We start from the raw sequence: 13,168 nt of genomic DNA, 5'->3' as shown, positions 1-13,168 counted from the left end.
CTAGGATCACATTGTCCTAACATTTATCATACTTATCATTCACATTATTAGGAAGATAAATAAACACATATATATCACAATATGACATCACATACACGTAAACCGATGTATATATTATATGGGATAACTCACTAACCAATATAGGCCCTCTAAGTCCTACATAGTCTCTAGTAATACTGATTTTAATATTTAAGATCAATTTGTAACATATTGATCAAAAGTCAAGTCTCTGTCAAGGTAGGGTCCACAACCCTATACAAGTCAATTTGAAACATCCGCCCATGGATTCCCTATCCGTAAGTTCTCAAGGGTCTCATTAATCTTCTAGAACAACATACTAAAATTTTATTACGATCCATAAGTTGGATCTTCACCAATCGTAAATTCAAGTGGCAATCAACGTTTGATTTTACAAACTTAAAAATCCAATTCAGGAAGATCCGTACGTCGGATTCCCGATCTGTAAGTTCCTAATGTCCTCAAATATTATGTACTATTACCTATTTAAGTTTGGTTCTGATCCAACGGTCGGATCGTCAATTCCTATAATGATCCTGTGGCGGCCAACTAGGTGGTCAACTACGAAACTATATTAAAACCTCAGAATTTCACTAAAAGGATATCAAATATGGTATCAGAGCATCAAAATTAACCTAGGATGGTTAGATAGGGTCCCAACTCATGCGTCGCCGCCACGTGCCGATCGGGTTCCCTGACTTATCAGAAAATTCAACTATTTTCAACAATTACCAAATTTTACAAGCATGTAGATCTCAATGAAGGGAGTAATTTTCATACCTGGGCCAAAGTCTAATTCAACCAAGAATCACCTGAAATCGCCCTTGGACCGCCGGAAACCTTAGGAATTGGTGTGCTTCGATTCGACCTCCATATGCGATCTGATGCCTCCACCACTGCTTGGCTTTGTTCCTAGGGTTGAGGGGAGTCTATTGGTGGTGATGATTGATGGTAATCATTGTGGTAATCACCGAAAAATGAGAAAACTCGCTGGAAACTCTTGGCACTTTGTGGCTTCGACTTGGAAAAATGAGTGAGAAAATGGAAAAATCTAACAGCACCAAGATGTTGGTCTCGTCACGAGCTTTTCACGGACACCAAGATCACCCAAAATGGAGGTCAGATGAGGGAGATACAGTCGGCACCAGCGGAGCCACATTTAGGGCTATCCTGGGCTGTAGCCCAGGTAGCTTTTGGTAGAAAATAAAATTTTACATATAATTTTTATTGATTTTTGAATGTAACCCGTCATATATTTAGTCATTGTTTTGGATTCTCTTGGTTTAATTATATAATACAGTTCACAAATCATCGCTTCTTGTACATGTACAAGTTTGAATTTATTTGAATAACGAAAGTTCTTGGCTCACTTTATGAAAATTTTCTTAAGCTGGCTGATACGATAAAAAATATAGTATCAAGTTTCTTTGTTTATAATGATTTAAATCTATAAGCTAGCCCACTCGGTGAAAAATTTCTAGCTCCGCCATTGACAGCCGGGTCAAAAAATGATGGTTTGCGGATCCACAAATGGATCAAAACGACTCAACTCGGTCTCTCCTTTCCCCTCTTTGCTCTACCTTCCCATTGGCTCTCCCCCTCCTTCCTTTTCTCTCCCGCATCTCTCATTTTTCCCCTCTCTCTTGCTGCCATCTGGCAGCTTCTAATCATTTTATTTTATTATTATTTTTTTCCTTCCAAACAACTAAAACGTCTCTAATTTCTTCGTTTCAACTCCGATCCGCAAATAGTTTCCCCTACGCTCTTGTAAGATCGAACTCTATCCAATTATACTCAGTGTGACCTCGTAAAGTCCACGAATTTTTAATGATTACTGACCAAAATTCAAACTTCGTAATTAGTTTAATTAAAATTCCCAAAAATAATATAAAATCTCCTTAATATAAATACGTAGTTTGCAATAGTGAAATCTAGGAACAGGATTTCACATACGTACCCGCCCAGACCCGCCTAAAAAAAATGTCATCTTGTGTTTCAAAATTCAAAAGTGTAAAAACATAAAATGAAAATGTACTTGAAGGAGTGCAAAATGTTCAGTTTAGAGCTTTCATCCTACTTTCGAGGTTTTGATTCGAGTCCTCATTGTCTCGATAACGTCTGTATAGTGGGAAATAAAAAAGAATAGAAGGATGAAGAAGGACTCAATGAATTCCTCCAATTAGGGAACTTTTTTTTCACGTACATGCACATAACTGCATGTTACTACTAAACAATATACTAGAGTAGTCAAACTTCACTTTAAAATGCGTTATCTTAATATTGACTAAAATGATTGGTTTTGTTTTTATTTTTTCTGTTTTGTTTTTCAAACCCCAATAAAAGGTGTTAATTTAGAATTGAGAATGACAACTTTGGCTCTTTCAATTGAGCCCCACGAGAATGGATTATATAAAAAGATAATAATTCGAATGGATTTTTAGGAAGAGGATCTTAGGGATTCCTACATTTTAGCTGTTAATTGTATATCGTGTGGTTAATTTTCGTTAGATATTATTTGTGTTTAATTTTAAATAAGAAAAAATCAAATGATTTCTGACTACCTAATGCACGATGAATGGTTAAGATGTGAGCATTTGTAGGACCCTACAAAGTGGACCTGGATAGGATCCAAGCCTATTTTTCAATGAATAAAGATATTCGTGTGGCCGCAGAGTAAAGTAGTAAAGTAAGCTGCAGAGTGACCTTGAGGGAGAGTAAACTGTTTGACATTTGAGGGCGGCTATGTTGTCTTATTTCCATGCTTATTTAAACAAAAAAAAAAAAAAAAAAAAACTCAACATGATCTTTTTGTCCAAAAGATATTCTCTTCCGATCTCTTTCACCAAAACTATCGGATTAAATGATTTGAACCTTTGAAATTTCATTTAATGACAAAAAATTATTATAGCTTTTAAGGGATCAAAACAGGTGGGCCGTTGGATAAAATTTCAAAGGTCCGGATCACTTAATTCGATGGCCTTGGTGGAAGAGATCCAGAGAGGATCTCTTTCCGGATCCCTTTTTGTTGATTGAAATCTTGTTTTCCACTTCCTCCTCATGATTAAGAATAATGCTAAGAGCATCTCCACCCGTTACTGGAAAGTAATTGTTGCTTTTGTTTTTACTTTCTTTTACCAACCGGTGAAGATTTTCTAAGGACGCCCTCTCTAAAAGAAAACTTTTCATGGGCTACCACCTTATGTTATTGTTGCATTGTTTTATAATGTTACCTCTATGATAGGATGAGAAGTTATTACCTACTTTAACTATCTTGGGTCAAGATGTACCTTCATTTAAGAAAACCATAAATGGGGTTCATAAAAGATTGGATACAATGTTATATTACAAATTTCATATAACCAGATACAACCAATCATTCGAAATCCATAATATTTTTTCACATATAATTAAATTTTTGTACATTCATTGCACTTCCAATTTCATCCTTCTTAAGAAATTTGGAAATTTACTAGTTGAGTTGTAACTGATGTAACTGATGCATTTTGGGTCTAGATCCTCATCCTTCTTCGTTATATTAGTCTAAAGTATCGATTGTACCCAAAAAAATGATGCAAAAGTTTTGTCATAACTACATATGAAAAATACTTGACTCTTATACATAATATGAATCATTCTTCTCTAAGATAAATTATAATTGCAAGAAGTGGATGCTCTTGTATTTTGAGTATTCTTCTTCACCCCATTGTGTCTCAAGTTCAAACTCTCTCTCTACCATTCCTTAGTGATTATTAGCTTAAGTCCAGTATTACATTTTCTCTACTTTTATTTTTTTATACTCATTTTACATTTTTTTTTAATTCAAAGATAAATGAAAATAATGTAATTTCATGCATCTTCTAATTCCAATAAATCTACCTAATTTCTTCTAACAAAAATTAATATACCAAGATAAATTCATTTGTAGAACATACGGCCCGAACTAAAAGATAGTAAAACATAATATACCTACAAAAAAAACATATTAATCTGTGATACAAGTTGCTTAAAAAAAGAATTTGTCATATATAGTTGATTATAAAAATTTAAAATAAAATCTATAAATGGTGTTTAGAACAAGAAGAAAAACACTAAATAACAAAGAAAAAAAAAGAGAAACAGAAAAGAAATGCCAATGCGACTATTATTACTATGTATGCCAATAATTTCCACTTCCCTCCCCAACGTCTATCTCTCTCTCTGTAAAAAACTCTTATACGCATGACTGCAACTCCCGCAAAGCACAGTAAAAAACCCAACTCTGCTTTCTCTGCACCTTCCTTAACGTCTCCTTCTTTCCATTCGATTCTTGAGAGGCTGCATTTATGCATTATTCTTACCGGTCATACCAAATCCTAGATCTGGCATTTACCATTAATTATATTTATCCATACACACGCCTTTCTGTTAAAGCAGCCTAGATTTCACGTCTGCAGCTATAATTTGAAGTTGTTTCTTTAAAGATAAGCCTACATTTCTATTTGGGCCCCCTTTTTTGTCTCCTTTTCAGAAAAAAGAAAAAAAAAAAAAGAAACATGCTTTGAGTGAGTGGGGCTGTATAAATGTATATGTGCAGGCAAGTGTCATCATACAGATTATAATACACACACACATTGTGTAAGAGTGAATTGCCTAGGAATTGAAAAAGGGGTATAATTATTGAGGTATTTTGGGATTTCAGGAGATGGGTAGGTGTTGGTTTAGTGGGGTTTTGACTGTGTTGTTGGGGTGTGAGTGGTTGTTGCTGCTGGGTGCAGTGGAGCGATACCCAGCAGAGGATCTGGTAGTGAGTCTGCCTGGTCAGCGAAGTGTTGGGTTCAAACAGTATGCTGGGTATGTTGATGTGGATGTGAAAGCTGGGAGGAGTTTGTTTTACTACTTCGTTGAAGCAGATAAGCAGCCTGACAAGAAGCCCCTCACTCTTTGGCTCAATGGAGGTCAACTCTCACCCTTTTCTGGGTTTCTTGAAAGCAAATTGCAAACATTAGTTAAACTCTGCCGTTTAATTCATAGGTGTATTTAACAGATATTTTCATGTTATTTATGATGAATTCTTCAAATTATGTATATGTATACATATTTATATAGGGTGTGCATAAAAGCTTTCGGTAATCCTTTATATTCAGTTCGATCTTTTTATCAAATCTGCTGCAGTTTTTATTTGTAGGATATTTTTGCATTTGTTGTAACCAACTTGAATTTGGTTGCTTGTTAAAAGAACTTGTTATGTATGCCATATTACTATACCATACCCTTTTCTGCAGAATGAAATGTTATCTCAATGTTTGTGGTTTTTACAATTGTTCTTGAAAGTGAGGATCATAAACACCGAATAGTTGATAACATCGGATCATTAACTTTGCGTTCAGGTCCGGGGTGTTCTTCCATCGGCGGAGGTGCCTTTACGGAGTTGGGTCCATTTTATCCAACAGGTGATGGTAGGGGCCTCCGGAGAAATAAAATGTCATGGAACAGAGGTATGTCCGTGTAGAACATGTGAATTTTTTTATTTTTTATTTTTTTTCCGGGAGTGTCTCTGTTCAGCTGTTAACCGGAATCATAACTAAATAGTGTACCATTTGTTTATTTCTTGTAGCATCAAATCTCCTTTTTGTTGAGTCTCCTGCTGGAGTAGGATGGTCTTACTCGAATACAAGTTCAGATTATAACTCTGGGGATGCCTCAACTGGTATAGTGAATAGCTAATTCCGCTTTCCTTTCTTTACACTGATTCAAGGGTGTGCTTATTCTACATGTTTGCTTTTAGTTGGTGAAACCTGTCAACCATACTTAACAACTTTTTTCACTGTCATTTGACTTTGGCAGCAAGCGATATGCACATATTCTTGCTGAAATGGTATGAGAAGTTTCCAACTTTCAGATCCCGAGAGTTGTTTCTTACCGGAGAAAGCTATGCAGGTCTGCAAAGTCTGATATACTTTCATATCTATAATCTAGTACTAGTAAACGGAACTCTTACAATATGTTCAAACCTTTTCCGAAATATAATCGTTGCAGTTACAATTTTAGTTTTTACTCTTTCTTTCCCTCATCTCTTGTCTAAGAATTATCATTTGGAAACGGTTCTTACCGTCTGAACTGTTTATGTACAGGGCACTACATACCGCAATTGGCCGTTGTTATAATAGACCATAATAAACAATCAACTGGTTTCAAATTCAATCTCAAAGGGGTTGCTGTAAGAAGACTTCACATATTTTTGAATTCCTCGCTTTCATCATTCTCTGTAGTTGTCAGTTCCTTTTTTTTTTAACTTTTCTTATTTGTTATCTTGCAGATTGGGAATCCACTGCTGAGACTTGATCGTGATGCTCTGGCAACATATGAATACTTTTGGTCTCATGGAATGATTTCTGATGAAATTGGCCTTACTATCACGAACGAATGCGATTTTAACGATTATGTCTCTGCAAATACTCACAATTTAAGCCTTGAATGCAACAAAGCAATATCTCAAGCAAATCAAATAGTTGGTGATTACATAAACGATTACGATGTGATTCTAGATGTTTGTTATCCATCTATAGTGGAGCAAGAGTTGAGACTGCGGAAAATGGTATTCTCTATACTTCTTTTTTTTGTTTAATATCTGTTTTCTTTTTCTTCTTTCATTCACATTTCATGCAACTTGTCGTTTCATTGTTTCAACGAGTTTTTCCTCCACTCCCGTTTTCTGCAGGCTACTAAGATAAGTGTTGGAGTTGATGTATGTATGACATATGAAAGACGTTTTTATTTGAACCTTCCTGAAGTTCAGAAAGCCCTCCATGCAAATCGTACAAACTTGCCTTATACTTGGAGTATGTGCAGTCGGTAAGTGAATAAAACCTTTCTTATGCTTTGGTAGAATTTGATGACTTATCTTTAGTCTATCCTCGCATCTGTCATATGACTGATCTTCTCGTCTTTGTATTGTACAGCGTTCTTAATTACAGCAATACTGATGAAAACATCAACATCCTTCCCTTGCTCACAAGGATAGTTCAAAATCATATTCCCGTTTGGGTTTTCAGGTAATTCGTTATGCTAATGTGTACAGGAGCTAAGTTGAATAGTACATACTCTAATTTTTAGTGATGCTACATAACATGATTATCAACCAAATGCAGTGGGGATCAAGATTCTGTTGTACCATTACTTGGCTCCCGGACACTGATACGTGAACTAGCACATGACCTAAAGTTCCCGATAACTGTCCCATACGGAGCTTGGTTTCACAAAGGCCAGGTGCTTATGCACTTCCCTTAGTAATTCTATTCAAATTTGAATGTCCGTCTCTCTTCAACATTGCTTATGAATATCTGTACGTGTTTTATGAATAGGTGGGCGGTTGGGCTACAGAGTACGGAAATCTGTTGACGTTTGCCACAGTAAGGGGCGCTGCTCATATGGTCCCCTATGCTCAACCTTCAAGAGCATTGCACCTCTTCAGTTCATTTGTTCATGGTCGAAGACTGCCCAACACAACGCTTCCTTCCATTTACGAGTAAACAAGTTATGGGAATTGGTACAATGTAGTGGTAGAAGCTACCAGTTTCAGAAGTTCATTTCATTAGCGCAAGGGCAATAAAGAAAGTTGATTTGTTTTTGGCAAGAGCACAGAAAAAAAAGAGAGGGAGGGGCGAAAGTGTAGAAAAGAATATTTCTACGGCATCTGCAAAAGCATTCATTTGAGGCCAATGAAGAACTCTGCATTCTTTGTTTCTTGTTCGATTAACATTTCATCGATAGCTCGTGTTTTTGATACATTTTTTTATGGAAAGATCTGGAGTGAGTCGACAAGCACTTAACTTTTGTGTTTGAATCGTATAAAATGAAACTGGGAATCCCATTCAAGTGGCAGTCTTACGGTAGAAATTGATGGGCCGGATGAGTTTGTAACACCAGTCATATGTATCAACGCAAGAAATGGACAAACACGATGTTTCTAAAAGAAATAAATGTTCATGATTATAATCAAATGATCCCAAACAATTCTGAATACAATGACGCTGTGCAAGGATTATTCTTGGATGGAGATCTAAAAACTAGACGGTTTCGATCATTCAAATTCGAGGCGAAGCGTGTAATAACTAGGTTGCAAGTTGTTGGAGCAGACTTCAAGGATCGTGAAAGCCTATCAGAAACCACCAGGAAGGCTCAGTTTTCAGAGAAACTTGATACAAACGTACAAGCAATCTACCAACACAATTAATCATGTTTTAACTTTAAACAATCATCCAAAGCAATGACACAACTTTTCAGTTGTTTAAATATCTAGATAGCAGTTTGTTCAAGCTTGAAAAGTAATTGAACAAACAAGAGAGAAAGCGGATCGACCGCGTCCAAGATAGTATAGCTGTTCATATACCCGAACAAAGAATAGAAGTTCACGACCTTACTTGAACAGGATCTGTTCTATAGGATCGCTCAGCCAGTTTCTCTGTCTGGGGTGGTCGCACGGTAGTCTGACAGGTTCCTTTTTTTTTTTTTTCCTTTCTTTTCCCCTCTCTTTAACGTTCGTTTTTGGTTTATTTCACCAGCTCACCCGCGGATATCAATTATTTCTTCTTTCGATTTTAATATTGATTTTTCATTTCTGCTGACTAAATAGAGATAGAAAGAAAATCGCAGGATTGATAGAAAAAAAATGTAGGACTGTGTTCAGGAGCGGATTCACATAGGAACCGGTGAGCTTGGGACCCTTCGAATGCTGGGAGAAGCTCCTATTGATCAACCACACAGAGGGTTTTAAGTACCTGACCATTTCGTTTTTTTTTTTTTTTTTTTTTTTTTTTTACTACATCGATTCTTTTACACTAAGGGTAGAAGAAGTTCGGCAAAACTACAATGAGAAGACTATTTCGCTTTTAATTTCGTGTTTTCATTTTTTTTTCTTACTAGATATTTCATGTTCCTTGAACACTGTAAATTTTAATTGTACTCATAATTGAACCTGGTTCCTCCTTTTTTGTTATTTCATTTGAGGCTGCGGCATTGTAGTTGTTTTCTGGTGCTTTTGCTTCCTTTACTCTTCCTCGAAAATGAAAGACTCTGCCTGACTGCCTCGTTCTTTTTCATCTTTGAAGCAACAAAAAGGGGTTTGATATAATGATTGGTTGCATTCAGAAAGAAAAAGTTTCACTCTTTCTTTTATAGCAACTCCAGCGTTGCAAAGGCCTATAGGGCAACTCACTATTGAATAGCTTCCAGTGAACAGTAACTACTTTTAATGAACAGTAATAGTCTTTTGCATCTCCACCCTTAAATTGAATAGCCATGACAATAGACAATAAAATATTAGTATTTTTTATTTTATAAAATAATACAAAATAATTTTATTTGTAATTTCAGATAGGATTTTTAATCAATCTCATTGTACTACGTGTCATTAAATAAGAAATTACAACCCAAAGTACTTGAGAAAATATAAAATTATGATGTAAGTCGGAAGATAATGATAACATATTTATAGAAAAAATTAAATCAATTTTTTTTACTCCATCATTTCTTTTGCTTTGACTGATTCCCTCACCTAGCCTTCTCTCTACCGACGCAACCTTTCTCCCTCAATTCTGAAACCTCTCTCTTTCTCTTTAATCTCTCGACGCTCTCATTCTCTTTCTACAGCTCCGAGAGCTCTCATCCTTCATCTTCTTCGAAACCGAAGCAAATCAAACTAACAAACTCTGAAATCTCAATCCCTTAGATGAGAGGAACTCCAATATATCCTTGCATGCATCATCAGAGCACCATTTGGGTGATCCACCATTGAAGCCGAGAGCTTCAAGCTTCTATTGCTCAAACCTAGGTGAGGTTATTGCCCTACTTCAATTGCTTAAGTTATTCTCTGGGTTTTGATGTGTTTCAAGTTCAAACCCTTAGGTTTAGTCCCTGCCATTTGTTTGTGGGTGTATCATCCACCTTGGTGACGAGAACTTCAGTGAGAGCCGTTGAGTTCAAAGCCTGCTGGGTTTTACATTTTTTTTATTAATTTTTTACATTTTTATTAATATTTTAGATTTTTATTAATTTTATATTGTGGCTGACATCGTCTTGATGTCAGCCTGGCGTCACCTGGCCCTCGGGCTCTAGGGCCACTGATTCGAGTCGGGCCTCTCACTCGCCCCCCCCCCCCCATCCACACGCCCACATAGGTTGGAGCTTGCAGCTCTGGTTATTAGGTTGCAAAAGTCGCCGGCCCATTGGGCTAGGAGTCCCAGTGGAGTTGCTCTTATCTACATCTTGATGGTGATGGGGAGTGACAACTTGTTAGTCATAACGACATGAACCATTTTTTAACTAATTGATGAAAAAGAAATCTATGTATGATTGCAATTTTGGGAATATTATGTAGTATGTACAACAATCTAATTGTCAAACCGCTGATTTAGTGGCATTATTTTGGGGTTTAAGAGTAAAAAGTCTCATGTTTGAATCTTGTAATTTGTTATTATTAACTCATTGTGTGACTTACATCAAATTCCTCGTATTTTAGTATAAATTTACTGTGTGCTTCCAATTGGCTCTTAAATAAGCACCTAGTGTTAGCAGCAATCATGATAGTACGAGTAGGCCAAGGGTTGATAAATACATAAATCGATAAAAAAAAAACACTCATTGCACTCCATTTTGATTATGTGATTAATTAGCTAGTGGTCTAATATTGTTTCTCTTTATAATTTTGAAACCATAACTTCAATGTCTTTTAGATTTTGAATACACTACTAATTACAAGTCAACTCGGGCGGATTAGAAGGTCAACCAAATTCTAACCCAACATTCATAATTCGGGTTTGGGTTTGGATTGAGTTTCATCAGGTTCCTTAGGTTGGGTTCGGGTTGCCTAACTTTTTTTAGTTTAATCATGTAACAACTTATTTTGCAATACTTTTTTTTTTTTTTTTTAAAAAAAAGTCAAATAGCATCAAAGCTAGTTAACTTAAATATCACAAATCAATCAAACTTCAATTAAGCTCCAAAAATTGATATCCACTTAAAAGTTAAACCAAATACACAAGTTTTAATCATGCAAAGTTTGAATTGAAAATACAAGAAAATACCATAGCTTGTACTAAAACTAAAAGATAAAAAAAGAGCAACACTTCATATCCAAATATAAACGAACACCAAACTCAAGTCTTGTTGTCCAAATTCAATTTGCAATATTCCTATTAAATAAGAAAATAGTTAGTTGTATATCATATATTCACAACTATCATTATTATCCTTTAAAACAAAGTACATGAGGACCTATAATTTACCAAATAGAATCAAGTTTAGTGCTACATGAAACCCCAATGTCAAAAGCTTCAATGCTATCAACTATACCTATAAATGAAATTGTACCAAAATTTATAAAGGTTGTTGGTTGTTAGACTTGGGTATAATATGTGCATTAGTTCATTTGGGTTATAATTGGGTTAGAGTGGGTTGATAAATTAGGTTGGGTATATGCGGGCAAATGATTAACCCAACCCAACCCAATAAATGATAGGATTGAAGTTGGATTGGGTTTGAACAGGTTACAACTAAGAAAAAATCTAATTGTTCGGGTTAAAATTCAGGTTGGACATGGGCGAATTCAGGTTGGCCCAACCTAAATTGCACCCCTACTACTAATGACTTTTTTTGTTTTTTAATAAACGATATTATCTACACTAAGGAAGATGGGGTGGGCTTAGTCTCACAATGGGCTAACAATAATGTGGTTTAAATTTTCATTTGGCGAAAATCGAACCTAAGACCTCTTACTTACAAGTGAAGAGGATTTTTTTCAACAAAATAAGGCACGAGTAGTGTTTTTTTATGTTTTATGTTTTATTTTGTTTTTTTAAAGAGAAACAATAGCGATTTTATTCATAAGATTAAGTATGCATACACTTGTTAGGAGAGCATCTAGGATAAAATCCGGAGGCTCCTCGAACCAACAACTTGATGAATTAGACACTATGGCTTATTTGGCCATTCTATGTGCCGCAACATTAGCCGAACGGTGAAAATGACAGATTTTGGAGTCATCGAATTAAGGCTCGCAAGCGGGTAATAAATCAGAGGCAGAAAGGCCATTAGATAGGTTGCCAATAGCTTGAACAACCCTGAGCACATCTGATTCCAAGATTACATGCTGCCAATTTTTTTGTACAACTAGTTCAAGTCTTTCTCGAACAACAAGAATCTCCACCATATTCGGGCAAGTCACGTGAGATATTTTGCAGACAAAACTGAGATATTTTGGCAGAGAAAACTTCTAGCATAACTACCGGCTTCATTGCGAAATACCACACCAACACCCCAAAATTTGAAGACGAACAAAAGGAGCCATCCACATCAATCTTGATCCAATGCGCTGGGGGAGGGAGCTAATGTGAAGAGGCTGAATGGTGCGAGAGAGAGTGGCAGGCTGAGAACTAGGATAATCAGATAGGTACAGCCCTGCAAGGTGGCTGACCACAGCAAGATCCGCAACCTTATCGTCCCAGAGAAAAGCATTTCATGCACACCATGTTGACTGATATTGACTCAAGGGAATGCCACATAATCTGCCATTTCATCAATATTTATGTTGAAAGTTAGTTAGGGTGGTTATTTGTAGCTTACACAGTAAGCGAGGTTATTAGGCTACTAGAGTGATATAGAAAGGCTGATTGCAGCTTAATGTTTGTAAGAAATAATCATTCTATCAATACAAAATCTTTCATTCTCTCTCTCTAGTTTTATCTCTAGGTTTTCAACATTCTCTGTATTGCTTCCTTCTTCTTCTTTCTGCAATTTTGATATTTTCTGTTAAGATGGTATAAGAGCCAGCGTCAATTTTTTTTGGGTGTTTTCTTCCGCTGAGTAATTCTTTGGGGTCGATCGTTGAAGGCTTTGTTGGAGTTCTTGGAGGATTGGCGACGTTCTTGAAAGCTTTCTGATAGATTTTGGGTCGAGGGTCTTTCAATCAGGTTGTTGGTTTCTGTCTTTACTCTTTGCACATCAAGTGTTTGTGTTTTTGCTTCAATGAAGATATATGGCGAATTGGGATGTTTCTTTTGATTTTTCATATATGGGTTCTTTTTTGGATTCGATTAAGGCCGATGCCAAGATTTGTTGACGATAGAAGAATTGTATTTGTGGTGTGATAAGATTGAAGTCAAACATTTGTGAAATT

General features: G+C 36.0%; 1 protein-coding gene and 1 long non-coding RNA gene across 2 annotated transcripts in view; one reads left to right on the top strand and one right to left on the bottom strand.

Annotated features, from left to right (window-relative positions):
* LOC126623651 (uncharacterized) overlaps nucleotides 1-3,304 on the bottom strand; it is a 62,215-nt gene extending 58,911 nt beyond the window's left edge. The window contains exon 1 of the long non-coding RNA XR_007623826.1: nucleotides 3,249-3,304. This is a non-coding gene — a long non-coding RNA (uncharacterized LOC126623651). The remainder of the gene's footprint in view (nucleotides 1-3,248) is intronic.
* Nucleotides 3,305-4,234: 930 nt separating this feature from the next.
* On the top strand, nucleotides 4,235-7,872 carry LOC126623638 (serine carboxypeptidase-like 42). Its single transcript, XM_050292599.1, has 10 exons — nucleotides 4,235-4,952; nucleotides 5,385-5,492; nucleotides 5,612-5,704; nucleotides 5,842-5,934; nucleotides 6,129-6,214; nucleotides 6,314-6,592; nucleotides 6,716-6,849; nucleotides 6,957-7,049; nucleotides 7,146-7,263; nucleotides 7,359-7,872. Exons 1-10 carry the CDS (start codon nucleotides 4,700-4,702, stop codon nucleotides 7,524-7,526), a joined length of 1,425 nt encoding a protein of 474 aa, XP_050148556.1. The 5' UTR covers nucleotides 4,235-4,699; the 3' UTR covers nucleotides 7,527-7,872.
* The last annotated feature ends 5,296 nt before the right edge of the window (nucleotides 7,873-13,168 follow it).

Source organism: Malus sylvestris, chromosome 5, assembly GCF_916048215.2.
Source record: "Malus sylvestris chromosome 5, drMalSylv7.2, whole genome shotgun sequence".
Lineage (NCBI taxonomy): Eukaryota > Viridiplantae > Streptophyta > Magnoliopsida > Rosales > Rosaceae > Malus > Malus sylvestris.
Note: the sequence above shows the minus strand (reverse complement) of the source record. Positions and strands in the feature narration are given on the sequence as shown.